At 38.2% G+C, this 27676-nt stretch overlaps 1 protein-coding gene across 2 annotated transcripts in view; it reads left to right on the plus strand.

Annotated features, from left to right (window-relative positions):
- The first annotated feature begins 9098 nt into the window (after window positions 1-9098).
- The window catches only part of LOC306863503 (protein APCDD1-like), a 64378-nt gene continuing 45800 nt past the window's right edge, over window positions 9099-27676 (plus strand). The window contains exons 1-5 of one of the 2 annotated variants that reach the window (XR_013783690.1): window positions 9099-9377; window positions 9577-9721; window positions 13778-14165; window positions 20636-20951; window positions 24815-25672. Coding sequence is in view for 1 of the 2 variants with exons in the window: in XM_079406875.1 (XP_079263001.1) it covers window positions 9338-9377; window positions 9577-9721; window positions 13778-14165; window positions 20636-20951; window positions 24815-25224 (1299 nt within the window). In the remaining variant the exon portion in view is untranslated. Of the gene's footprint in view, window positions 9378-9576; window positions 9722-13777; window positions 14166-20635; window positions 20952-24814; window positions 26826-27676 lie in introns of those variants that run through there. The other variant, XM_079406875.1, reaches the window with a different exon arrangement.

A 27676-nucleotide genomic window follows, 5' to 3' on the forward strand; every position in this document is an offset into this window, starting at 1 on the left:
GAATCTGTTTAAAACGGCCCGTAAATGAGACGAGCACAGCACAACTGAATTAAGCATCTCATTTTGATTCTGCTTTGTGAACACGAGTGTTAGAGAAGCAGCCTCGGTGTGAGTTTGGTTTCCAGTGTCTGTCGTGGCAGTCTGCCATTGAATATTGAACGGCACCAAGCTGTTTCTCCTCCTCACGGAGGGAAGGAATGCTGTTCTGAACGTCAGAAGCAAAACTCTGTCTGTAAATCCAACAGCTGCTGGGACGTTCGTCTCAAATCAGCGTTTGTTTGCATGTGGAGGGCTGTCAGATGCTGGAACATTTACAGCTGTTGCAGACACCTAATTGAGCGACAGGCTTCTGCGAGTCGTCTTTGAAGCTAAGCTGTGTTTGGGATGCATTTTTCATGACGCCGGCCGTGTTTAGGAGGACCGGCTAATTATCCATTCCGGCCTAATAGCAGACACAGAGTCTAGTTTTTGCTCATGCATTTATTCATCGTGTCTCACAAAGCTACCGTCTTCCTCTGATTAAAGAAACGCTGCTTTAGAGGAAGTCCTGTTAGTTTCTGTAAATGCTTGGGTTTGGGTCAGTGACCTTTGACCCTGACTGACCGGCACTGAGAGACTAAGGAGCTGCCAGGTCTAGAGCTTCATATAAACACACATTCACATCCAGCTCGTGTTTCACCCTCAAAGCTCAAGAATGTTTTCTTTTTATTATTGATTTGTGGAGTGAAACATGAGCTGGACATGGATTTGTGAAATTCAGCTTATAAAACTACATCCTGAAAGCATGTTTAAACCCTACTGTATCATATCATAAGGCCTTTAAATCATCAAACTCTGCTGTTAAACCTGTCGTCTGGTTGATAGTTTAGAGTGTTTTATCCAGTAAAAGCTCTTTTAGTGTAATTATACAAGCGTCCAGCTTCAGCGGCTGCTTCAGAGTCAAATCTTGACTGATTTTGATCAAGTAAAGGTCAGAATAACTGCAGTCATATCTCCAGATGAACTCTTACTGGACTGAAGCAGCTCAGCTTTACTTGATTCTCCATCAATCATTTTCTAGAAAAATCAGTGCGTCTCAAATCTGATCATCAGGATCTTTTGAGGAGCGTTTGTTTCCAGAAGCTTTACTTTCTCTGTTCCTCAGCGGAGGAATGATCTTCATCTCACAGTTGAAATATTGTTAAAATTGTAATTATTGATTTACATCTAAAAACTTTTAAATAAAAAAGCAAAAAATATATTTACAAGATAAATAAGCAAAATCATAATAGGTCAATAGAACCCTTATTAAATGATATATTACTGTGTTTCGGTAGTGACACATTTAAGGAGAGGAAAATGGTCAAAGCTTTCTAAAAAATACAATGAGAATTAACTGCACAATTACTAGAAATGTGTACCCTTGGATATTATACAATTTGCATACAAAATTTGTGGAAAAATAAAAAAAATTTTCCAAAATGTTTCCAACTCTGACTTTGCACCAGTTCTGTAGAATGGCCTTACTAAGACATTACTGCAGATATAGTGAACACTGATATTTAGATCATTTTATATCCGCATCTGCTGCCCTGTTATAAACATCTCACTGATTTACATCACAAGCAGCAGAGTTTCATCTTAAATATCAGCATCTGCTGCAAATTCAGTTTAAGTCTCTGAATAAAATTGAGCTCAATATTTTCTCAATAATCACATGCAAACGTGAATTTGGTGTAAAGGTTCCACTCGTGCTGTTCATGTTTTCCTCTCGGAGCTCCTGCAGACGTGTGAAGTGTTTCCTCACTCATCTTAACACCTATATTTTGGTCTTGTTCTGCAGACGAGTGTCTGAGCATCTCAGACTGATCTCAGGCCCGAGGAGCCTGTATGAGAAATGATCTGCTATATGACAAATAACCAAATAAGCTACACCTGAGCCGCGTGTCGCAGATCTGCTTCAGCAAAACAAATCACCCTCATCATCGAGAGCTATAAAAAACAGGCGCATGAATTAAAGATGAGTTCTTCAGCAGTAATTGAACACTGGCAGGCCATTACAGCGTACCTTAATATCAGTGATGGCAGGAATGGGCTGTTAAAGCACAATTACAGTGAACGGCTCAGTCTGAAGCTTCTGTGATACTATAGTAAACGCTGCTGATGAAGATTCATCAGTTCATCATCCTCCACGCTCGCTTTGTTTTGACCTTATAAAACATGCATTGAAAAAATGCGATTGAAACTATTTCCTCAGAAAGTTTAACAAATATTGATGTAAAATTATTGTAAATAAATGGCAACACATTGAAACGTCAAACGATTAATCGTGATTCAAAATAAGTTTTTGTTTACATAACGTGTGTGTACATAATGTGTGTGTCTATTATGTGGCCTATATATATATATATATATATATATATATATATATATATATACAGATATTTTGAAAATATTTACATTTATATAATTTATATTCTAAATTGATTTAATATATAAACATTTTTCTTGCATGTGTATTTAAGTGTGTATTTATATATAAATCATTTTTAGTTGGTTTTCTATATTTATTGTAATATTTACCCAGCTAACAAGGAAGTTATAAATGTTCCAGTACTGATAATTCAGCGTCCCACTGGGACCTAGGACACTCTGGAGAGACTATGTCACCCGGCTGGCCTGGGAACGCCTCGGTGTCCCCCCGGAAGAGCTGGAGGAAGTGTCTAGGGAGAGGGAAGTCTGGGCATCTCTGCTTAGACTGCTGCCCCCGCGACCCGGTCCCGGATAAGCGGAAGAAGATGGATGGATGGGTTCTGAATGTTCAGAAAACATCGAGAAATAACATTTTAGGCTTCTACACGCATGCGCTGATTTGTGACTGCGTGTTTTGAGTTTGAGCTCTGTCAAGTTTATTCTTTATCGTTTATTTTCTATCTCAAAAACTATTTTATACACTATCATTTTCGTTTCTATAATGTGTGAATATATCCCCTATAGCATTCTAAAACAAAACCAATCAGACCGCCTTATCACTAGTTTTATTTTGATTTCTCGAGACTGCTATTAGCTTATAGCCCGTTAGCATCGGCAGCGTGGCTGCCGCTAATCCGTGATCTTCCCAGATGTCCTTCACTCCAGCGCCAGGACGCCACGGACCCTGGGTGCACCAGCAGCGGAAGACGCGAGCCAAGCCCCGGGCGACGACCTCTCCAACTCCGCCGCCTCTGGCCTTCGAGATCTCCACCCAGAACCGCTTCGCTCCCCTCCGCGAGACGGAATGCGACGCTGTGATCGTCGGAGACTCCATCGTCCGGCACGTCCGTGCTACGTTAGCTGAAGGTAAAGTGCACACTCACTGTTTCCCTGTTGCTCGTGTTCTCAATGTTTCTGCGCAGATACCCGCGATCCTGAAGGGCGATGAGAGCATCGGTGCTGTCGTGCTGCACGCGGGGGTTAACGACACCCAGCTGCGGCAGACGGAGACACTGAAGAGGGACTTCAGGAGCCTGATCGAGACGGTACGCAGCACATCGCCCGCGGCGACGATCATCGTGTCAGGACCGCTTCCCACGTATCGACGAGGAAACTAAAGGTTCAGTAGACTGTTTGCTTTAAACGAATGGTTATCGTCATGGTGTAAAGAACAGAAACTGCTCTTTGTTGATAACTGGAATCTTTTCTGGGAGCGTCCTAGGCTCTTCCGTGCTGATGGCCTGCACCCCAGCAGAGTCGGAGCGGAACTCCTGTCGGACAACATCTCCAGGACTCTACGCTCCATCTGACTAGTAAGCCAATTCTCAAATAACTGCTATGATGACTTTTGTTCTACCCACTTAAAAGATAGAAGTACTTGCGTTGTCCAATCTATACAGACTGTGTCTGTTCCCCGAATAGCGAGGTCTAAATATAAATTAAATGCAGCATCTAGAAAAAATCTGATCGTGATTAAACCAGAAAAACGCAAAATAAATGAACAAAAACTATTTTTAAAGCTTGGGCTCCTAAACATTAGATCACTCGCACCCAAAGCAGTTATTGTAAATGAAATGATCACAGATAATAATTTTGATGTACTCTGCCTAACTGAAACCTGGCTGAAACCAAATGAATATTTTGGTCTAAATGAGTCTACTCCACCGAGCTACTGTTATAAACATGAGCCCCGTCAGACTGGTCGTGGCGGCGGTGTTGCAACAATATATAGTGATATTCTCAATGTTACTCAGAAAACAGGATACAGGAGGTTTAACTCATTCGAAATACTTCTGCTTAATGTGTCACTGTTAGATATGCAGAAGAAATCTCTCCTGTCTCTTGCTCTGGCTACTGTGTATAGACCGCCAGGGCCATATACAGATTTCCTAAAAGAATTTGCAGATTTCCTCTCAGATCTACTAGTTAATGTTGATAAACTGCTAATTGTCGGAGATTTTAACATTCATGTTGATAATTCAAATGATGCGTTAGGACTTGCGTTTACTGACCTAATAAACTCTTTTGGAGTCAAGCAAAACGTCACCGGGCCCACTCATCGTTTTAATCATACGCTAGATTTAATTATATCGCATGGACTTGATCTTACCGATATAGATATCGTACCTCAAAGTGACGATGTTACTGATCATTTCCTTGTATCGTGCATGCTGCGTATTACTGATATTAGTTATATGGCTCCGCGTTATCGTCTGGGCAGAACTATTGTTCCAGCCACCAAAGACAGATTCACAAATAACCTGCCTGATTTATCTCAACTGCTCTGTGTACCCATAAATACACATGAACTAGACCAAATGACTAGCAACATGGGCACTATCTTCTCTAATACATTAGAAGCTGTTGCCCCCCTCAAATTGAAAAAGGTTAGAGAAAAACATACTGCGCCATGGTACAACAGTTATACCCATTCTCTCAAGAAAGAAACTCGTAATCTTGAGCGCAAATGGAGAAAAACTAAATTAGAAGTTTTTAGAATTGCGTGGAGAAACAGTATGTCCAGCTATAGACAGGCTCTAAAAGCTGCCAGGGTAGAGCATATCCACAAACTCATAGATAATAACCAAAACAATCCAAGGTTCTTATTTAGCACAGTGGCTAGATTAACAAATAAACATACACAGCCCGATCTAAATATTCCCTCACAGTTTAATAGTAATGACTTTATGAATTTCTTTACTGATAAAATAGATAACATCAGAAATACAATAACAAATGTAGATTCTACTGCGTCTAGTATTTCAGCTTCATTCATTGCACCCAAAGAAAAACTGCAGTGCTTTACAACTATAGGACAGGAAGAGCTAAATAAACTTATCAGTGCATCTAAACCAACAACGTGTTTATTAGATCCTGTACCCACTAAACTACTGAAAGAGTTGTTACCTGTAGCAGAAGAACCGCTTCTCAATATTATTAACTCATCGTTATCTTTAGGTCACGTCCCAAAACCTTTCAAGCTGGCGGTTATTAAGCCTCTTATTAAGAAACCACAACTAGATTCTAATGAACTGGCAAATTACAGACCCATTTCAAATCTTCTGTTTATGTCTAAAATTTTAGAAAAAGTTGTGTCTGCTCAATTGTGCTCCTTCTTGCAAAAAAATGATCTCTATGAGGAATTTCAGTCAGGTTTCAGGCCTCACCATAGCACAGAAACTGCACTTGTTAAAATTACTAATGACTTGCTTCAGATCAAGGCTGCATCTCATTGCTAGTTTTACTTGATCTTAGTGCTGCGTTCGACACTATAGACCATGATATACTCATAGATCGATTACAAAACTATACTGGTATTCAAGGGCAGGCTTTAAGATGGTTTAGATCCTACCTGTCCGATCGCTACCACTTTGTTCATTTAAATGGAGAGTCATCTCAATTATCACCAGTAAAGTATGGAGTACCACAAGGATCAGTCCTAGGTCCTCTGCTATTTTCAATATACATGCTGCCTCTTGGTAATATTATTAGAAAATACAGGATAAATTTTCATTGTTATGCTGATGATACTCAACTATATATCTCAACAAGACCAGATGAAACTTCTCAACTATCTAAGATAATAGATTGTGTAAAAAGTGTAAAAGATTGGATGACCAATAATTTCCTCCTATTAAATTCAGATAAGACAGAGATATTACTTATTGGACCAAAAAACAGTACACAGAATATCGTGGATTATAATTTGCAACTAGACGGATGCACTGTCACGTCCTCTAAAGTCAAAAATCTGGGTGTTATATTAGCAACTTGTCCTTTGAAAATCATATTTCCCATGATACAAAAACAGCATTCTTCCATCTTAGAAACATTGCCAAGCTTCGAAGCATGCTCCCTGTTTCTGATGCAGAAAAGCTAGTTGATGCATTCATGACCTCTAGACTGGACTATTGTAATGCACTGCTAGCTGCTCGTCCTGCATCTTCAATAAACAAGCTACAGATAGTCCAAAATGCAGCGGCTAGAGTTCTTACCAGGCCAAGAAAATATGATCATATTACCCCAATTTTACAGTCTCTGCACTGGCTACCTATTCAGTTCCGTATCATTTACTAAATATTATTACTTGCCTATAAGGCCCTAAATGGTTTAGCTCCTGCGTACCTAACTTGTCTTCTACCACGCTACAATCCAACCCGCTCTCTAAGGTCGCAAAACTCTGGACTTTTGGTAGTACCTAGGATAGCAAAGTCCACTAAAGGAGGTAGAGCTTTTTCACATTTGGCTCCCAAACTCTGGAATATCCTTCCTGATAACGTTCGGGGTTCAGACACACTCTCTCTGTTTAAATCTAGATTAAAGACACATCTCTTTAGCCAAGCATTCACATAATGCATCTTATAATCTTGTACTGCAGTTATATCTGATCAAATGTACATTATTATTATTCTTTAGCTTGGGTTGAACAAATCATTGTTGCTTAGATGGAACAGCAGCTACGCTAATTATGTCTCTATTTGTTTCTCTGTTGATTAACATCCCGTGGTAACTAGGAATGACAGAAGCTTCAGTCTGGATCCAACCCTTAAATGATCTGAGATGACCGAACACCTGAGAAAAGATAATGCCAACCCCTCAGAGGACCTCAGAGGATGCCAACGCTCAGACAACATACAGAATTACCTAATATTGCCATAAGTTAAATATATTAAGGTTCTGCAATATATAAATATATTGTGGAAACTTAATTTCCTGTAGAGCTGCTTTGCAATGATTTGTATCGTAAAAAGCGCTATACAAATAAACTTGAATTTGAACATTTTCACAACTCAATGGCAACGTTACAGCAAAACATTCTTGGAACATATTTTTGTTATCTGGGTCCATCACAAGCCAAAGCAGTTGCACTAACACGAGAAAACCTCTGGATCACCATGAAGCCATGCTACAGTTTCATCATATCATATAAGACAGAAAGTGCATGATATTCAGAAGTGAGTTAATGACTGGCTGTGTGTTCAACTGCTCTGAAGAGTTCAGGCGAGGAGCCTAATTGTTTCAAAAGTTGCATGTCATTTAGTGAAGTGAAGTGACATACTGGTAATTATGGTGCTCTGCGCGCACGCACACACACACACACCCGGAGCAGTGGGCAGCATTTATGCTGCAGCGCCCGGGGAGCAGTTGGGGGTTCGGTGTCTTGCTCAAGGGCACCTCAGTCGTGGTATTGAGGGTGGAGAGAGCGCTGGACATTCACTCCCCCCACCTACAATCCCTGCCGGCCCGAGACTCAAACCCACAACCTTTGGATTACGAGTCCGACTCTCTAACCATTAGGCCACGACAGTCTAACAGTCAGAACACAATAGCGTCTTAATTTCTGCTTCTGCTGCCAGAGTCTAACTCCTGCGCTGAAAATATCATAATGAGAAACTTCACAGACAAACCCACACCTGCTCTTATGTACCTGCGCTGATCACGACTCACACACACACACATACTCACAATTACCAACGCACACACACACACACAGGCAGACCAACACGCACTCTCTCACACACACATTTACCAACGCACACACACTCACACATTTACTAACGCACACACACACTCACACAGTTACCAACGCGCACACACAGTTACCAACGCGCACACACACACACACACTCACTCAGTTACCAACGCACACACACAGTTACCAGCGCACACACACACTCAGTTACCAACGCACACACACACTCACACAGTTACCAACGCGCACACACACACACACTCACTTACCAACGCACACACACACACACACACACACACACACAGACAGACCAACACGCACTCTCTCACACACACACACACACACACACACATTTACCAACACACACTCACACAGTTACCAACGCACACACACAGTTACCAACGCACGCACACACACACACACACACACACACACACACAGTTACCAACGCGCGCGCACACACACACAGTTACCAACGCGCGCGCACACACACACACAGTTACCAACGCACTCACACACACACACACACATTTACCAACGCGCACACACACACACACAGTTACCAACGCGCGCACACACACACACAGTTACCAACGCACTCACACACACACACACACACACACACACAGTTACCAACGCACTCACTCACACACTCACACACACAGTTACCAACGCACACACTCACTCACACACACACACACTCGCTCAGTGACTCATAAGATCATGGAGATTGAATCCGAGTCCTGCTGCGGTTCGATCCATCAGAGAGCGCGCCCACGACTGCGCTCCGCGGGGGAGAAGCCCGATTCATTTGAGTCGGTTCATTCGGACGATTCATTTTAGATGAACGAGTTCATAGAGCGGAGCGTCACTGAATCCTTTGATTTATCAAAATCTCTGGTCATATTGCTGCTTGTAACTACGTTTTTAATTAGTTTATAAAAATTATTTTAAATATTATTCCAATGTTATTGTTAAAACAAAATGAATACTTTTCCTAGTTAATGATATTATTTATTAAAAACAGTAATATGAATTATTCAAACAATATTGTTCCCACCTCAGTTTTATTTACAGTCGATTGATTTTCGTTTTGACCGAGTCATTAAAAGAATCGGTTCAAATGAACGGCTCGTTCGCGAGTCAGGCTTCGCTAGAAGCGGCGATTCTCCTCAGACTGAAGTCAGGAATGAAAGGTGTCGCTCTCACAATGACGCTCGCACTCCTTCCTCTGCATTTACGCTCTTTCTGGACTCTAAAGGCTGATTCTGAGGATGTAACGACGAGGAAAATCACGATTATTCTTCACAGAGCGGATGTGAAACTTTAACGCGTTTAACATTCATCTTCTTCCCGAGAATCGTCTGTTACGCGAAACTTTCTGTGTTTTTTGTGAAAGGATTTGTTGTTGAAATGTTGTCTTTATGTCCTCTCGTCATTCTGCTTTCCTCTGGTGAGTAACTTGGTGGTTTTTATTCACTGAATATTAATATTCCGGTAGAAGTCTGTGAAGGGCGTAAAGGAATCATTTGGCACTGAATCAAATGTGTGAGATTTGAAGATTCAAACGCATTCGGTTTGAATAAAGATGTTGATCAGGTCAGAAGTGACCATCTCTCTGTGTGTGTGTGTGTGTGTGTGTGTGTTCACAGTGAGTGTGTGTGTGTTGGTGCTCGGTTCTGAAGCGGTTCTTCTGGACCAGAGGAACAGGTGTCACTCCAGACTCAAACAGGTTCAGGGACAGCAGGTGACCGTTCACACTCCGCCCAACATCACCGGACACTGGGTGTCCAACAGGTGACTCAAACTCAATTAATGCTCATTACATTCTTCCTAATGAGTGAATATAATGATATCGATCACATTGGAGCAGCATAAACTGGTTAAAGCATGATTTAAATGTTTTGGGATTCCTGATATTTCACTAATGAGCATATATTTGCATTTATGCACTGAGTAGATGCTTTTAATCAAAGCGACTGACAATAAAAGTGCATCAGAGACAACTATATTTACAGTAATGCCGTTTTTATGATTTGTAATAGAGTGGTGTGGTATAATGTGAACACAGTCTAACACAGTCTAACAGATATCAGCATACTTTCCCACGCTGTACTTTAAGACAAATGTTTTGGATTACATGCAAATGAGACATTCTCTAATTAAATATGCACTAATTTGCATACATTCCCAGAACAGAAATCTGAACATTGTATAAAGTCATGTTCATAATTTGTGTCTGATTTTGTCGTCATATTAGAGTTTTTTCCAGAGGGGATTTTTTGGATTTCTCTTTTTATCACTCCATAAATCAGAAAATACTGTCAACAGACAGAAAATAAACACATTTCACTGTTTTTAGGAGTGAAATGTTGTATAAATCAGTGTGAATGAAATATGAACAAACCTTCAGAATATAGAGAGGAATAAAACTGTAAAGAAGAAATTGAAATCTACAGACACGAATAGAATTGGTGCAATAAAATAAACACTTAAATGTGTATTTTGGACATTTTCTTTCCTCTAGTCTGATAAAAGGCATATTATGGAATTAAAATAGACCAGAAACTGAGCAGAGCATGAAAACACGCTGGATTCACCTGTAGTGTCAAGAGTTTCTGTGGGTCTTAAGAAGTCTTAATTGCACAAATCAAGGCCTTAAAAAGGACTTAAATCCAAGCAGAAAGTCTTAATAAAGTCATGCATTAAATGTTGCATACACTGCAAAAAATAAGCATCTTCCTCAGTATTTCTGTCCTGTTTTCTAGTTCAGATATCTGAACAGCTATAAATCAAGATGCATTTACTGCAGATGCTAAATGAAGTCTTGTTTTCAGAGAAACTGAACAAAATTAATCAAGTTAAAATGAGAACAAATATCTGTGCAAGGTACATTTGCTGACTCTATTGGCAGATATTTGTTCTTTTTTTAATCATAAACCCATTTTGTTTTATTTAACAAAACAATAATGCGTACAATGTGTTAAATTGTGTAGGAATGTTGCAAGACAGAACCAGTTTCCATGGTTACGACTACAGTAAACATTTTAACCGTGCAAACTAAATTATAACCTGATAAATTGCAATTAAGGCATATTGAACGTTAAAATGCGCTTCAAATATAAAGTTAAGTGGGTATCATTACTCATTTTACTCTTTGTAATTTAATACATTTCATAATTTAAAAGTTTGGTTTAAAAGTATCGTATCGAAAACAAAACAAGTGTTATTGCCCCTAACAAGGGCTCTTTCATTACGGCTGTCGCCAATAAAATGAAAAGTGTTGAATGAAGCATTAAATTTAGATCTGCTCAATTTTTTAATGCATTTTTACAGTATTGCGCATTAGAACCAATCACACGCGAGTCTGTTGAGCTTATGAATGCAATGGCCAATCAGATGAGTTCAGATGAGTTATTTTGCTCTCTGACTGACTCTCATCATAAACAAGTGCAGATGTGTGTATAATGGAAGAGATTCATTCACCAAACCATGTATCGACAGCTTAAAAGAGTGCTTAAACTGAAGTCAGTCATTATGTTCTTTGACAACGAAATGCTCTTAGCTCACTTTCTCTGTATAATTTATTTGCTGTTTGAATAACCGGGAAAGGTACAGGTAATAGAAAGAAATTATTCATTACCTCATCTGTGAACATCCCCCTTCATCAAGCCTAGCTTTGTTATTGTTTAGAAAATGCAACCTCTAGCGGCAAAAACTTACATATTGTGCCTTTAAAGGGTTAGTTCACCCAGAAATGAACATTAGCCCATGTTTTACTCCCCTTTCTTCTTTCAGACGAATCCAATCAGAGTTATATTAAAAATGATCCCGGCTCTTCCAAGCGTTAGAATGGCAGTGAATGGGTGTTTTTGTTCAACAGTCCAAAAGTACTCAAATAAAGTGCATCCATCCATAATAAAACATGCCTCACACGGCTCCGGGGGTGAATAAAAGCCTCCTGTAGAAGAAATAACAACACCAGTCACCAAGAAAGTAAGGAAACTTTGCTTCCTTTGCTCCTGTAAACAAACGTTGGTTTTTGCAAGACTCATACGCGACACAAAACTGTTTATATAGTTTTAAATATGGATATTTTTTCTTACAAAAACGCATGTATTTGCTACAGGAGGCCTTTATTCACCCCCGGAGCCGTGTGAGGCATGTTTTATTATGGATGGATGCGCTTTATTTGACTTCTTTTGGACTGTTGAAAGAAAACACCCACCTACTCCCATTCTAACGCTTGGAAGAGCAAGGATCATTTTTAATATAATTGGATTCGTCTGAAAGAAGAAAGTCATATACACCTAGGATGCCTCGAGCGGGAGTAAAACATGCGCTAATTTTCATTTTTGGGTGAACTAACCCTTTAACCCATTTAATCCCACTGATCACAATAGTGACCGTAAAGGTTTTCATTTATAAAGCTCTAAAAATGTGACTTTTCTGCAAATATGGAAAAATAAAGGGTCTCAATTAAATGCAAATTGTCACATGACCAGAGCAGTTAACTTCCAGTTTGCACCATGAGATGATCATTTCTGCATCAAAGCTCCAAAACAAAAGATATGACAAATATTTTTGGTAGGCCTACACATTATCTTTAAGGTGTCTAATATTAATATGAATTCACAATTATTCAGTTTTGTTGAGTGTGGGCATAGAATGAGAAAATATGGTCTCAATAGTGACCGGTGGGATAATAATAATTATTATTAATCATTATATAAGGGTTTTTTATATATAGCCTAATAGTAGTATAGAATGTGATGAAACAGTTTAAAATGGGCTGAGATATAAAAAATGTTTAAAGTGAAACCAAAAAAAACGTTATAGAGATTTAAGTTTATGAACAATATTTTATATAAAATATATATTTTATGAAACATGTTGAAATCTAAACCTGAAAATCAAAGCCATAAATCTAAACAAGTTGTTCCAAATTTGAGGTTGATATCTCAAAAAATGAGCTTTCAGTCAGAATTAGTTTGGGTGCAGTACCAGACTTTCCCCATTAGATGCCAGCAAAGCTCCGCTGGTGCTCACAGTGCTTGGGTTTGTGATGTACAGAGTTTCTCTCTCAAATATTACAAGCACACACACAATTGTTTATGACGACACACATAGAGACCACACTCTGATATCTATACCAACACACCCACACAATTATAGCTGCATTATTTATCCAATTGGCTCTATAATAAGCAGAAGTGAGTATTTGCCTTATATATGAAAAAATAGCACCATCTGATAAAAAATTGTAGAAAATGTAATTTTGAAGCCTTGCCAACAGAATGAAAGCCTATTAACAAAAATTGTATCATTTTACAGTTAAATTGTGATTAAAAATAGCAGTTTTAATGGGTTTCAATGGAGACATTTTTGTCCTTAAGGTCCTGAGAGGAACTATTTTCTTGTACCTACACTCTTAAAAATAAAGGTGCTTCAAAAGGTTCTTCACAGCGATGCCAAAGAAGAACCATTTTTGGTTCCACAAAGAATCATTCAGTCAAAGGTTCTTTAAAGATCCATCTTTTTCTTACCTTTTTATAATCTGAAGAACCTTCTTTCACAAAGAAGCTTTAGTGAAGCAGAAAGGTTCTTCAGATGTTGAAGGTTCTTTATGGAACCATTTAGACAAAAAAGCTTCTTCTATGGCATCATGAAGCACCTTTATTTTTAAGGGTGTAGTGCAAAATAGATTTATTAAAGGAAATTAGGGTTAAATACTAAAATTCCAATAAAAATACACCCCTGTGCAGCCGGCAATAACACAAGCAAAAAAAAAAAAAACTGAAAAGGACAAAAATGGTGGCAGAAGGGTTAAAGCTTGTATTGTCATGATTGCAGCTGCGAGGTGCGACCCGGTCCAGAGTTCCTGACCCGCTCCTACCGCTTCTTCCCGGACGGCAGCTTCCAGGCGCTGCAGTTCTTCTACCAGGACCCTGACTGCAGCAAGCCCAGCTCCAGCCTGCTGATCCGGGGCAGCGTCCGGCCGCTGCGGGGCTCCTGGCTGGTGCGCGGAGGAACGGTCAGTGAGGTGCATGTGAGCCGCGTCCAGCTGCGGTGCCTGCAGACGGCCTGCGACCCAGATCCGGACCGCAGCATGCAGGAGCTGACGCTGATGCGCCTGGAGCTCGGGGCCGAGGAGCTGTTCCTGGGAGACGTTCACACGGAGCGCGCTCAGAGGAGCCTCCACCAGCCCACGGGTTACCAGAGCCCCCTGCGGAGCGCCGAGGTCAGGACGCAGACGTCTGCGCTGCTGCATATGCATGCGCTCCGCTCCGGCCCTCGCAGGGCATTAATATTAACCCCGAGCCAGGAGACACGCGCTCAGAATATAGTGCAATGCAGTCTCTAGGGTTTTTCAGCTGCCTAAACACATTTTCAAACAGAACCGCTGCCATTTATTTTTTTTATTTTTTTTTACTTTACACACAAATCCAAGAATTGCACACAAAATGGAAAATGCATCACATCTCTTGCAAAAGAAGCACTGCATTTAAAATATCACAAACGCATCTCAAAAGCAAACATTTGTCTTACGTTGCAAACACCTTTGCCATAATATTGTATTTTTGGATTTACAGTCAAACCAAAAATAATTCAGACAGCAGATATAATTTGATATTTTTACTAGTGGGTGCAGGACACTATAGTTCATTTATGTAAGTGAGGATAGAAAAATAAAGTAAACTGTGACACATTATACCCAAACATCCTTCATACAGTGAACTACAGGATCAAAACTGATTCAGATACTTTGACCCGATCATGTTTTGCTGAAGTGTTTTTCTTTAATTGCTAATGTGATGTTTTTCCACCACAGACTGAACTAAATGAAGCGCTGCTTGGTGATTGGTTGAGCTAAACTGGTTTTATCTAATTGTGTTCTTAAATTTAACAGCTGACCGCTATTCAACCCAATTCATTACAAACCTTTCTATCAAAGTTATCTGACTTTATCAAGATCAACTTGTTCTGACACACTTTAACTGAGTTCTTCTCATATTTTATTATAATTCTCTAAACTATAGTGAATAAACTGATATAATGTGAGAAATGTTGAAGCTGTCTGAATACATTTAGCTTTGACTGTCACACAGTTATTAAGAACCTAAAGCTCTTCTTTCATGAGCTCATGTGTACAGTTCTGTTCAAGATTCAAAGTAATTGGCAGAGAGATTGAAAGCATTAGTGGTTATGAATACAGTATTGTACAGTACAGAGGAACAGAAACACATCAAGCTTGTGTAGTTCAGTAGATGTGTGTTCAGTGAAGCACATGTGAGGAGTTAGTGATGAATTACTCAGGCATTCAGACTTATTTATTTTTATAGGAAATTGTTGTGTTTTGCAAAAAGTGTTTTATGAAATTGCAAACGGAGTCAAAGTCTGAGAATCAGTGTCTGGTTTTGCAGATTTGGTGTGTTTCTGCTGTTTGAGTGACAGCTTTCAGAAACTGATGAGGAAAGAGTTAGTGTGTAAACAGCTGAGAAACACTGTAATATCAACATGAAATCATTTCCTTTCTAATGCATGTAAATAACTTGCTTAGATCGATCAATCGCCGTTTTTAATCAACCATCCTATTTCACAAATTTGGCATAAAATTACTTTAAATTATTAAAAATAAGACAAAACAAGCATTAAAATACATTAAAACAACTAAAAATGAAGATGCATCTTATTTTAATTAATTCTTTTAAATAAACAGGTTAAAATAAGACCCAAAACAAGCGTTAATATATGCTAAAACAAATAAAAATCAAGATATGTCTTATTTTAATTCATTTTTTGGTCTTTAAAGAACAAGGATTCACACGGTCTTGAGAAACCTGGATCATTTTAAAAGTCTTATTTCTAGACCTGAAAATGAATACAATCTTATAACTCTGTGCATTATTTATACACTTTTCTAGTCATGCAAAACCCTCAAATATTTTATTGGAAAAGCATTTTTATTCTCAATCTTTTATTCTCATCCTGTTTCACTCCGTTACAGAAGTCAGATGGATGTTTCATGTGGACTTTAACTGTTATTATAGAAGCTGTGAGATGATTGAAAATGATTATAATTATTTATTTAGTAAAAATATGTTGGATGTTCAAAGTTGAAAGTTTGGACACACTTGAATGAATTTGTTTCTCTTGACTTTAAAAAGCTTTGAAACTGAAGCAGAGGTTTGTAGAGCCTCAAGATGACTTTAAATGATTAGTAAATTCACTAATTAAAAAGAGTAGAAACCCTGAGGAGCAGTCAGCTCCTAAAACTTCTGGAATCCTAAAACGTAATCGTTTTCATTTCAAATATAATTATTTTAGCTACTTATTTTAATATCCTAGACTGAAGCCCAAACCAGGGGCCTTTGAGACGCTTGATCCGAAGCTTCAGCTGAAAAGACGGAATTAGTTTTTAATCAAAAAAACAGTCATAAGGATCAATTTTTCAAAACTGAGATTTATGCATCATCTGAAAGCTGAATAAATACTCTTTCCATTGATGTATGGTTTGTTATGATAGGACAATATTTGGCTGAGATACAACTATTAGAAAATCTGGAATCTGAGGGAGCAAAAAAATCTAAATATTGAGAAAATCTCCTTTAAAGTTGTTCAAATGAAGTTCTTAGCAATGCATATTACTAATCAAAAATGAAGTTTTGATATATTTACGGTAGGAAATTCACTAAATATCTTCATGGAACATGATCTTAATATCCTAATGATTTTTGTCATAAAAGAGAAATGTATAATTTTGATCCATACAATGTATTGTTGTCTATTGCTGCAGATATACCTGTGTTACTGATGACTGCTTCTGTGCTGCAGGGTCAGATATGATTGGCACCTGTATATGCGTTTGAGTTGATATGAATGATGATTTGTAGTGTAGGTGAGGTGCTCATCATGATGTATGATGAAAGCAGAGCTTATTTGATCTCAGAATCGTTCTCGTGCATCCGTTTGTGTTGTTTCCAGTTCACACGCGTGTCTAAACAGCAAAGGAGCTGAACGCAGAAACACAACGACAGACTTCAGCATTAAAATAAAACCCGGCGAAGCTGAAAAATACATGAAGCTTTTGACAGAAGAATGATTAATTCATGAAGTGCCATGTTCGCTGAAGTAAAAGTCTGTATAATACATAACATTGTACTTAATTTAGGATGTGACATTGTCTGTGATTAATTCATGCGAGCCGCCAGCTGTCACGGCCTCCACACATTACAGTATTACCATCCGCTCTACCTTTACTTCACCATCTCTGACCCTGCAGCACAGAAGCAGTCATGAGTAGCACAGGTATATCTGTAGCAATAACCAACAATACATTGTATGGATCAAAATTATACATTTCTCTTTTATGACAAAAATCATTAGGATATTAAGATCATGTTCCATGAAGATATTTAGTAAATTCCTACCGTAAATATATCAAAACTTCATTTTTGATTAGTAATATGCATTGCTAAGAACTTCATTTGAACAACTTTAAAGGAGATTTTCTCAATATTTAGATTTTTTTGCTCCCTCAGATTCCAGATTTTCTAATAGTTGTATCTCAGACAAATATTGTCCTATCATAACAAACCATACATCAATGGAAAGATTATTTATTAGTGCTGTCAAACGATTAATCATGATTAATCGCATCCACAAATAAAAGTTTTGATTGCATAATATATGTGTGTTCTGTATATATTTATTATGTGTATATAAATACACACACATTCATATATTTTGAAAATATGGCTATATTTATGTTCATAGAATTTATTATAAATAAATATATTTAATATATAAACAACATTTTTCTGAAATATATGCATACATGTGTGTATTTATATAGACATAATAAATGTACACATCACACACATATATTATGCAAAAAATATATATTTTTGGATGTGATTAATTGTTTGACAGCATTAATATATATTCATCTTATTTATTAAATCTCAAAAAATTATGACTGGTTTTGTGCTCCAGGGTCTCACATTACAAATAAATCCTAATCTGATCAAGACAAACTATATATGGTTGGAAAGATTAATTTATGACAAGAGTGCATCTCACAAATCTCCATCATAGCAGGAGTTCTGAAACAGTTTTTCTTCATTGTCCTTTTCCCTCGCTCATCATAAATTATATATCAATTGAAAGCTTAAAACCTCAAAATTCATCTTGTGAAATCAGACATTGCATTACCATGCAAATGGTACATCAAAATCATATTACAAAATGTTTTTGCTCATGAATTATTATAATAATTTAAGTTTGACCTCGATGTTTAATAATGTTAGTGCAGTGTAAGGGTTAAAGAGCCGCTCATCTCCGTCTGCTTCAAAGGGAATGTGGAAATAGTGTTTGCGAAGGCCATCGCTGTGGATCCCGGCTCTATCCGAGCGCAGAAGCTGCGAGATGAGCTTCTTCTGATGGATTCATCTCTTTCATGTGCTCGCCGCAGCTAAAAGAGGCCGGGAAGCATGTAATGCAATGTTAATGCATTCTAGTTCGGTCTGAATTATTGATGGCCGGGCCGGCTCCAGTAAGCGAGCGGACACGTGTAGAGCAGCTCTCTGATTGATTGAGATTAAATCAAAGCCGCTCTATAATCGAGGGACGCCGGGCTCTGAAGTCATCATGACGGCTTGCATTCTGATTCAGACCCGCGTCTGTCCGCTGCTCTTGACTCTAACTTCTCTAAACGCTTCTGCTGCAGGACTCATCTCTGCCGAGCAAACTGATACTTTTGTATCGTTGAGGAACACTTATAGTTTCTGTTAATACTGTCAATATGATTTTATATTTTCACTTTCATTTTAGTAAATTTGTCATTTTTATTAATATTTGTTTATTTATTTAGTTTTATTTTAGAAGTTAAACTAAACAAAAATGCCTTGGAAACTAGCTGAAATAAAATATGTTTATGGTTTTGGTTTTAGTATAGTTAACTATAATAATCCTGGTTTAACATTCTATTATTTTCTACAAATTCTACTTGTTTGTCACCAACATAATGTTATCATAAATTAGGTTTTGCTGAAATCAGTCTCTAGTTTTTGACACTTTTTTTTTTTTTTTTTTTTTTTTAACAGATGCTTCCAAAGTTTATTACAAGAAAAATGGCTTATGATACACTGTAAAAATAGTTTCAATTAACTTTTATAAGTAACTTTCCTGGATTTAATTTGTTGAGAGAACTCAAATATTCTTCATATTTCAGGTTGACTAAACTTCAAATGTTAACACTTTAAGTTAAAAACACTTAACACAAAAAAATAGTGTAGATTTGGATGCATCATCAAGAATATGTTGACTACCAACCAATCAGTACATTATATCACATTGTTTCCTTCAAAAGTGTGTTTAACAATATATAAAGTTACTTTTTCAAATATTTTTGTAAAAAAAAAGAAGAAAGTAATTGTAGAGCAGTAGAGCATGCAGCAAAGATGTTAAAAGCATCTAGCAAATGCATGAATGTGAATGCAAAAATATATTTACAGCAGATACATGATGCATTGCAAAACAGATCATTATTTTGTAGTGGGGTGAAACTGGCATGAGGCAGTGTTTATTGCTGATTTGCTCTGATGTGTGTGATGTTTGAGATGCTCATATTCTGCAGAGGAGTTTATGAACCCATGGGTTACTGGTGACCCGATCAGTCACCAGCCGCTCTGCCGGTTCAGTTCTTGCTTGTGTTGGAAGGGTTTGCTGAATCAGATTCAGATGTGCTGAATAATCAGGATCTCTGGATGTCTGTGTGAAGCAGAATCAGCTTCTCTGTGCTGATGCTCATCAATAACCTCGGAATCATTAACCAGTTTAATATGTCAGGTCAAATGTATTTATATAGCAACTCTGTTTGCTTCACAGCGGCAGTAAAGACACAAACCGTGTCAAAGTTGTTCAGTGTTTTCAGATAAGATGCCCTGCGTGTTTAGTGCCATCTTCCTCATGGATATTTGGTTTTCTCATACTCTCTCATACCCACCCACTTTGTTCTTTGGTCTTTATTTTCTCTGGTAAACCAAAAATATATACTGTGGCAAAAATAAAAAATTATTAATTGCAACTTTTTATATCACAATTATGACTTTTTTTTGCAATTCTGATTTTATATCTCACAATTAAATATCTTTTTTTTTCTCACAATTTAGATTTTTTTTCTCATAATTGTCAAAATGGCAATATAAAGTCAGATTTGCAATATAAGGTCAAAATGGTCATGTAAAGTCAGAATTGTCAAATATAGTCTAAATTGCTTGATATAAAGTCATATTTGCAATATAAAAGCAAAATTGTGATATAAACTCAGAATTCCAACTTAGTTTTACTTGAGTTCATATCTTGCAATTATCAATCTCAATTTTTATTAGAATTAAGAAGAAAAGTCCAAATTGTGAGATGTTGCAATTGAGCAAAGTTACAATTACCTTACCTGTGATGGAAACAGGTAATATACCAATAAATGACAGAATATAAATATATGACAAATTATACAAATGAATAAAAATCACAACCGTTTTACTTTTAAGATGTTTTTCTGATTGAAACCGGGTATAGACTGAGAATGAGTGTAGGCTGGGATGATTTGATTGGATGAAGTGTTTCTGTATGACTGGATGTAGAATAAGAGGGTTTGAAGTCACAGTAAGATGAAGAGTGAGTGTGATGTGTGTGGGATCTGGCTTCCAGGCCGAGAGCTGTGGAGTCTGTCGGATCGTGTCTTCGGCGGATCTTCATCATCCTCCGGTGCTTCCGGCTCGGCCCGAGCGTCCGGTGCGTCTGCAGGGAAGCTGGGTCAGCACACGGTGCGAGGTGCGTCCGGGCGTCCTCTTCCTCACCCGACAGCTGACCTTCCACGAGGACAGCCAGACCTGGACCGGACAGTACGATCACTTCTCTGACCCCGTCTGCCGTCATCCCACCTTCAGCATCTCAGCCAGCGGACGCTACAGCCGTGGAGCTCCATCCGCAGCCATCGGGGGCGCCGTCGAGTTCACCTTCACCGGTCAGTCCCCATTAACACATCACTCAAATACTGACACGTGTCTGACCCTGGACCACAAAACCAGTCATAAGGGTTCAGAAAATCATCTTTCCATTGATGTATGGTTTGTTATGATAGGACAATATTTGTCTGAGATACAACTATTAGAAAATCTGGAATCTGAGGGAGCAAAAAAATCTAAATATTGAGAAAATCTCCTTTAAAGTTGTTCAAATGAAGTTCTTAGCAATGCATATTACTAATCAGAAATGAAGTTTTGATATATTTATGGTAGGAAATGTACTAAATATCTTCATGTAACATGATCTTAATATCCTAATGATTTTTGTCATAAAAGAGAAATGTATAATTTTGATCCATACAAAGTATTGTTGGCTATTGCTACAGATATACCTGTGTTACTCATGACTGCTTTTGTGCTCCAGGGTCAGATATGCAGATCAGACACTGTATTTGCATATATTTCCAGAACATAAATCTGAACATTGGATGAATCCAGGTTCATAATTCTTGTCTGAGTTTGTCGTCATATTAGAGTTAAAGGTTTTTCCGGAGGGGATTATGGATTTCTCTTTTCAACACTCAAATAAATCAGAAAATACTGTCAACAGACTGAAAACAAACACATTTCACTGTTTTAGGAGTGAAATGTTTATAAATCAGTGTCGCGGTCCTACTCCAGCCCGCTCCGAGTGGGATTCTAACCGGTCTCCGGCGTGGGAGGCGGGCGCTCTAATGAGGAGGCTAAAGGCCACGGCCTCTCGTGTCAGTCGCCAGAGTGAGGTTTAACCTGCACAGCACTCACCCGCTGGCCTCTGCTACACCAGTGTGAATAAAACATGAACAAAACATCAGAATATAGAGAGGAATCAGACTAAAGTTTGCTGAATGTAAGAGAAAAACACTTTAAAGATATGGACTGGAATTGAAATCTACAGAAACAAAAAGATCAAATGCAATAAAATTAACATTTAAATGTGTATTTTAGATGTTTCTATGAAAGCTCATTTCCACCGCGGAATAAAAAAATGAAAAGCTAATTGACACTTTTTCATCTCACAATTGACTTTTATCTTCCAGTTGTAAGATAAATAAGATAAATACTCACAATTCTGTTTTGTTTTTTACCAACATGGAATAAAAAAAAAGGTAATTGCAATGTTTTATATCACAATTCTGACTTTTTTCTGGAAATTGAGTTTGTCTCTTGCAGTTCTGACTTTTTTCTCTCAAATTTTTTTCTCAGAATTCCAAGAAAAAAGCCTGAATTATGAGATAAAAAGTCATAATCCAACGCTCTTCCTTGATTTATGACAAAAAGCAGAACAATGCCTAAAAGCTGCTTTGTGACGAGCTGTACAGCAAACAAGCTAAAGAGAACTGCGCCACTGGAGGGAAGCGTAATCGGAGACAAGAAACAGTCATTATTTTAATCATGTCAAAGAATCATTTCACCGCCCGATGTGAACCTGAGAGGAGGAGATATATGGAGAAACTACATTTGATTGGTATCTGTCAGGACTCCTTTTCCTTGCCTTCCCTTTGTTTGAGAAATGATCCAACTGAACGATCCAACGTGAAATACTCTGACATCTACAACTATTTGTGTCCTTAAACGCTATTTTTTTGGGTCGACAGCTTATAAAGACCTAGTTCTGTTTTTTTAGTTTGTTTACTGTCTTGTCTTGTCACACAGCAGCTTTTAGACATTGTTCTGTTATTTGTTCCAAATCAGAAATGACAAGGAGGCATCTTCCAGCAATACAGAGTCGATGGAGAGCGTTGGATTGCCCCCCCACCCCGGCGTGGTCTCTATACCAGACCTGTACAGCGCACACACACAAAATCCACAACCTTTAACTTTAATGTGCTATTTATATTTGATTTGACCCTTGTTGTAGCTAAATGATGCACATTGTAGGTTTCCTGAGAACACATTTTATCAGTGCTGTGTTACAGAGAAATTCTATTAAAAATCATTATTAAAATCAAGCTGAACAGTTCAATTCTTTATAATAATATAACAAATTATACAGTCATGGCCAAAAATATCGGCACCCTTGGTAAATATGATCAAAGGCGGTTGTGAAAATTAACCTGCTTTGTTAATCCTTTTGATCTTTTATTTTAAAAATTCACAAAAATCTAACCTTTCATTGGATAATAAGAATTAAAAATGGGGGGAAATATCATTATGAAATAAATGTCTTTCTCTAATACACATTGGCCAGAATTAACGGCACCCTTTTATTCAATACTTTCTGAAACCTCCATTTGCAGTTTAACAGCTCTAAATGTTCTCCTATAATGCCTGATGAGGTTAGAGAACACCTGACAAGAGATCAGAGACCATTCCTTCATCCAGAATCACTCCAGATCCTTCAGATTCACAGCTCCATGACGGTGCTTCACCTCACTCATCTTCTACAGAGTTCAGGTCAGAGGACTGGAATGGCCAGCAGAAGCTTGGTTTTGTGCTCAGTCACCCATTTTTGTGTTGTTTTTGAGGTTTGTGTTTGGATTATTGTCCGGTTGGAAGATCCAAACATGGCCCATTATAAGATTTCTAACAGAGTCAGTCACTTATTGATTTTTTATCTGTTGGTATTTGATAGAATCCATGATGCCATGTGTCTGAACAAGATGCCCAGGACCTCCAGCAGAAATATAGGTCCACAACATCACAAATACAGCAGAATATTTAATTGAACACATGGCGTACTTTTTATCCCTGTGTTCACCAAACCCATCTTGAGTGTTTGCTGCTAAAAAGCTCATTTTTTTAGTTTCATCTGACCATAGAAGCCAGTCCCATCTGAAGTTCCAGTCGTGTCTGATAACTGAATATGCTGGAGTTTGTTTTTGGATGAGCTAGGAGAATTTTTCTTGAAATCCTCCCAAACAACACGTGCTGATGTAGGGGCTGTTTGACTATTCTCCAGCTGTGGTCCTTGAAGAGTCTTTAGCCACTCAAACTCTCCTTCTCACCGTGCATCAGGACGATATAGACACACGTCCTCTTCCAGGCAGTTTCCTAACATTTCATGTTGATTGGAAATTCTTAATTATTGCCCTGATGGTGGAAATGGGGATTTTCACTGCTCTAGCTCTTTTCTTAAAGCCACTTCACTAATTTGTGAAGCTCAATTATCTTTTGCTGCACATCAGAAATATATTCTTAGGTTTTTCTCATTGTGATGGATTATTAAGGGAATTTGGGGTTTGTTTTTCCTCCTATTTATATTTCTGTGGAACAGGAAGCCATGGCTGGATCATTTCATGTTCATAATCACCCTGGAGTGCTCAAAATTGTGAATATGAATGGGAATATACTTCAGAGATATTTTACTCATAAGAATTTCTAGGGGTGCCAATAATTGTGTCCAACGTGTATTTGAGAAAAACATTTATTTCATAATGATATTTCCTTCCATTTTAAATTCTTATTATCCAATGAAAGGTTAGATTTGTGTGAATTTTTGTAATAAAAGATCAAAAGGATTAAAAATGCAGATTAATTTTCACAGCCGCCTTTGATCATATTTACCAAGCGTGCCGATATTTTTGGCCATGACTGTATATAATATAATATAATATGAAAAAATTAAACAGATATTGCTCAGGAATTCCCTTTGTGAGGTCAATTATTTATTAGGTTTATAAAATAATATAATATATAAAAACAAACTGAAGCATTTAAAGGGTTATTTCGCCCAAAAATGAACATTAGCACATGTTTTACTCACCCTAAAAGCATCCTAGGTGTATATGACTTTCTTCTTTCAGACGAACTAACCTAAAAGGGGTTAAAGAAGAGTTTCCTCTCAGTTGATGTTTGTAAACCTGAGCATGTACTCCTGCAGTGACGCACATGACGGTGACGCCCATGGATGTGGCCACCGCGTCCCTGCTGAGAGTCTTCCAAGGGCGTGAGTGTGGCGCCGAGGGCTTGTGGAAGCAGGGCGTTCCGCAGGACGTGACGTCCACCTCGGGCTGCGCTGCGCTGGGGGTCCGGCTGCCTCACACCGAGTACGAGCTCTTCCGCGCCGGCCAGGACCCATCTGGACACAGCCTCCTCTACAACGGCCAGAGACCCAGCGACGGCTCGAGTCCGGACCGGCCCGAGCGCCGGCCCACCAGCTTCCAGCCGCCGCTGATCCGCTGCGAGCGAGAGCGAGACCAGCCCTTCAGACTGAGCGCCGGCAGTGGACCGAACACGCTGGACACACTCACCGCCGCCACCGCGCTCGTCCTGCTGCACACGCTCATGTAGCTCATGCAGACCCATCATTTATCCCAAAAATCAGAGGGGAATGATAGTTGAATAACAAGGGAGTAGAAGCACATCACTCTGGTTGTAAGGCTAAAACTGATATTTCCTGTAAACTTATCCCTCAATTCTGATTGGTTGATTGGAATGTTGTTCCAGGAACATGTTGTACTTGGTGAAATCAACATCTTTTGTTGTTCCTGGATCAACATTATTGTCCAAAAACATAGACCTAACCCTATCCCTGGTGAACGTGATTTCACCAAGTACATGTTGTCCAGTCAGAAACTACACTGACTGAATGTGAATGTAAGTCTCTGTAAATCCAGTCTCTGACAGCAGGTGGCGCTGATGGAGCAGCAGAAATACAGCTGTTTCCCCGTAACCTCCGTGGACAAAGCAGCATTGTGAACACTATTTGTTACCCTGGAGCACAAAACCAGTCTTAATTGTCTAAATATGTATATATGATCTGAAAGCTGAATACATAATCTTTCCATTGATGTATGGTTTGTTATGATAGGACAATATTTGTCTGAGATACAACTATTTGAAAATCTGGAATCTGAGGGAGCAAAAAAATCTAAATATTGAGAAAATCTCCTTTAAAGTTGTTCAAATGAAGTTCTTAGCAATGCATATTACTAATCAGAAATGAAGTTTTTTTAATATATTTACGGTAGAAAGTTTACTAAATATCTTCATGGAACATGATCTTAATATCCTAATGATTTTTGTCATAAAAGAGAAATGTATAATTTTGATCCATACAATGTATTGTTGGCTATTGCTACAGATATACCTGTGCTACTCATGACTGCTTCTGTGCTGCAGGGTCATATTTTATTAGGTATTACATGGAGCATCAAATACATCAAATCTTTTCTGAGGACAGTCAGAATCTTCAGAGGTACATTCATATATTTAATTCATTCCTATATTCATTTAAATAATTCCCTTCCCAGCTTTTCCGCCATGTTTTCACACAAAACTACACTACTCTGTGTGAGACTTACTGAAAACTCTGCTTTATGCTGGATAGTCTTTATTTATCCTCAGTTGTTAGGGTTAGGTCTATGTTTTTGGACAGTAATGTTGATCCAGGAACAACAAAAGATGTTGATTTCACCAAGTACAACATGTTCAACATATCATTCCCCTCTGATTTTAGGGATAAATTATGGGATAGGGTCAGGTCTATGTTTTGGAAAATATGTTGACCGTTTGCACTAGTTCATGAACAGTGTTGGGGAAAGTTACTTTTAAAAGCAATGCATTACAATTAGAAATTGGAAAGGTTACATTATAGTGACCTAAATTATCACGGTTATCAGTTTTATCACGGTATTGTTAAAATATGCTGGCACATAAATCGTTTCACCAAGTTTTGTATTTAAAATCAACAAACAATAAATAAAATTACTTTTTTTGTTTGCATAAACACTAAAACAATAACATTACCAATGATGTCTGGATTTTGAATGACAACATGACTGACAACAGTTTATCTAATAACGTACAAAATGTTCAAATAAAACTTTGAAAAGTTTCATAAAATGGTAAACCTCACATTTCAGCCTTTAAATAAAGAAAAGGGTTCATTCAAACTGATAATTGATTCATTTATCTGCTCCATAAATACAACCCGAATTCCGGAAATGTTGGGACGCTTTTTAAATTTGAATAAAATGAAAACTAAAGCAATTTCAAATCACATGAGCCACTATTTTATTCACAATAGAACATAGATAGCATAACAAATGTTTAAACTGAGAAATTTTACAATTTTATGCACAAAACGAGCTCATTTCAAATTTGATGCCTACTACAGGTCTCAGAATAGTTGGGATGGGGCATGTTTACCATGGTGCAGCATCTCCTCTTCTTTTCAGAACAGTTTGAAGACGTCTGGGCATCGAGGTTTTGAGTTTCTGGAGTTTTGGTGTTGGAATTTGGTCCCATTCCTGCCTGATATAGGTTTCCAGCTGCTGAAGAGTTCGTGGTCATCTTTGACGTATTTTTCGTTTAATGATGCGCTAAATGTTCTCTATAGGTGAAAGATCTGGACTGCAGGCAGGCCAATTCAGTACCTGTTGTAGTAGCTGCAGTATGTGGTTTTGCATTTGTATATCCTGCAGAAATACACGTCATCTGGAGGGGAGCATATGTTGCTCTAAAACCTTTATATATCTTTCAGCATTCATAGTGCCTTCCAAAATATGCAAGCTGTCCATAACATATGCACTTATGCACCCCCATACCATCAGAGATGCTGGCTTTTGAACTGAACGCTGATAACACGCTGGAAGGTCTCCGTCCTCTTTAGCCCGGAGGACACGGCGTCTGTGATTTGCAACAAGAATGTCAAATTTGGACTTGTCTGACCATAGAACACTTTTCCACTTTGAAACGGTCCATTTTAAATGAGCCTTGGCCCACAGGACACGACGGCACT

Source organism: Barbus barbus, assembly GCF_936440315.1.
Source record: "Barbus barbus genome assembly, chromosome: 44".
Classification (NCBI taxonomy): domain Eukaryota; kingdom Metazoa; phylum Chordata; class Actinopteri; order Cypriniformes; family Cyprinidae; genus Barbus; species Barbus barbus.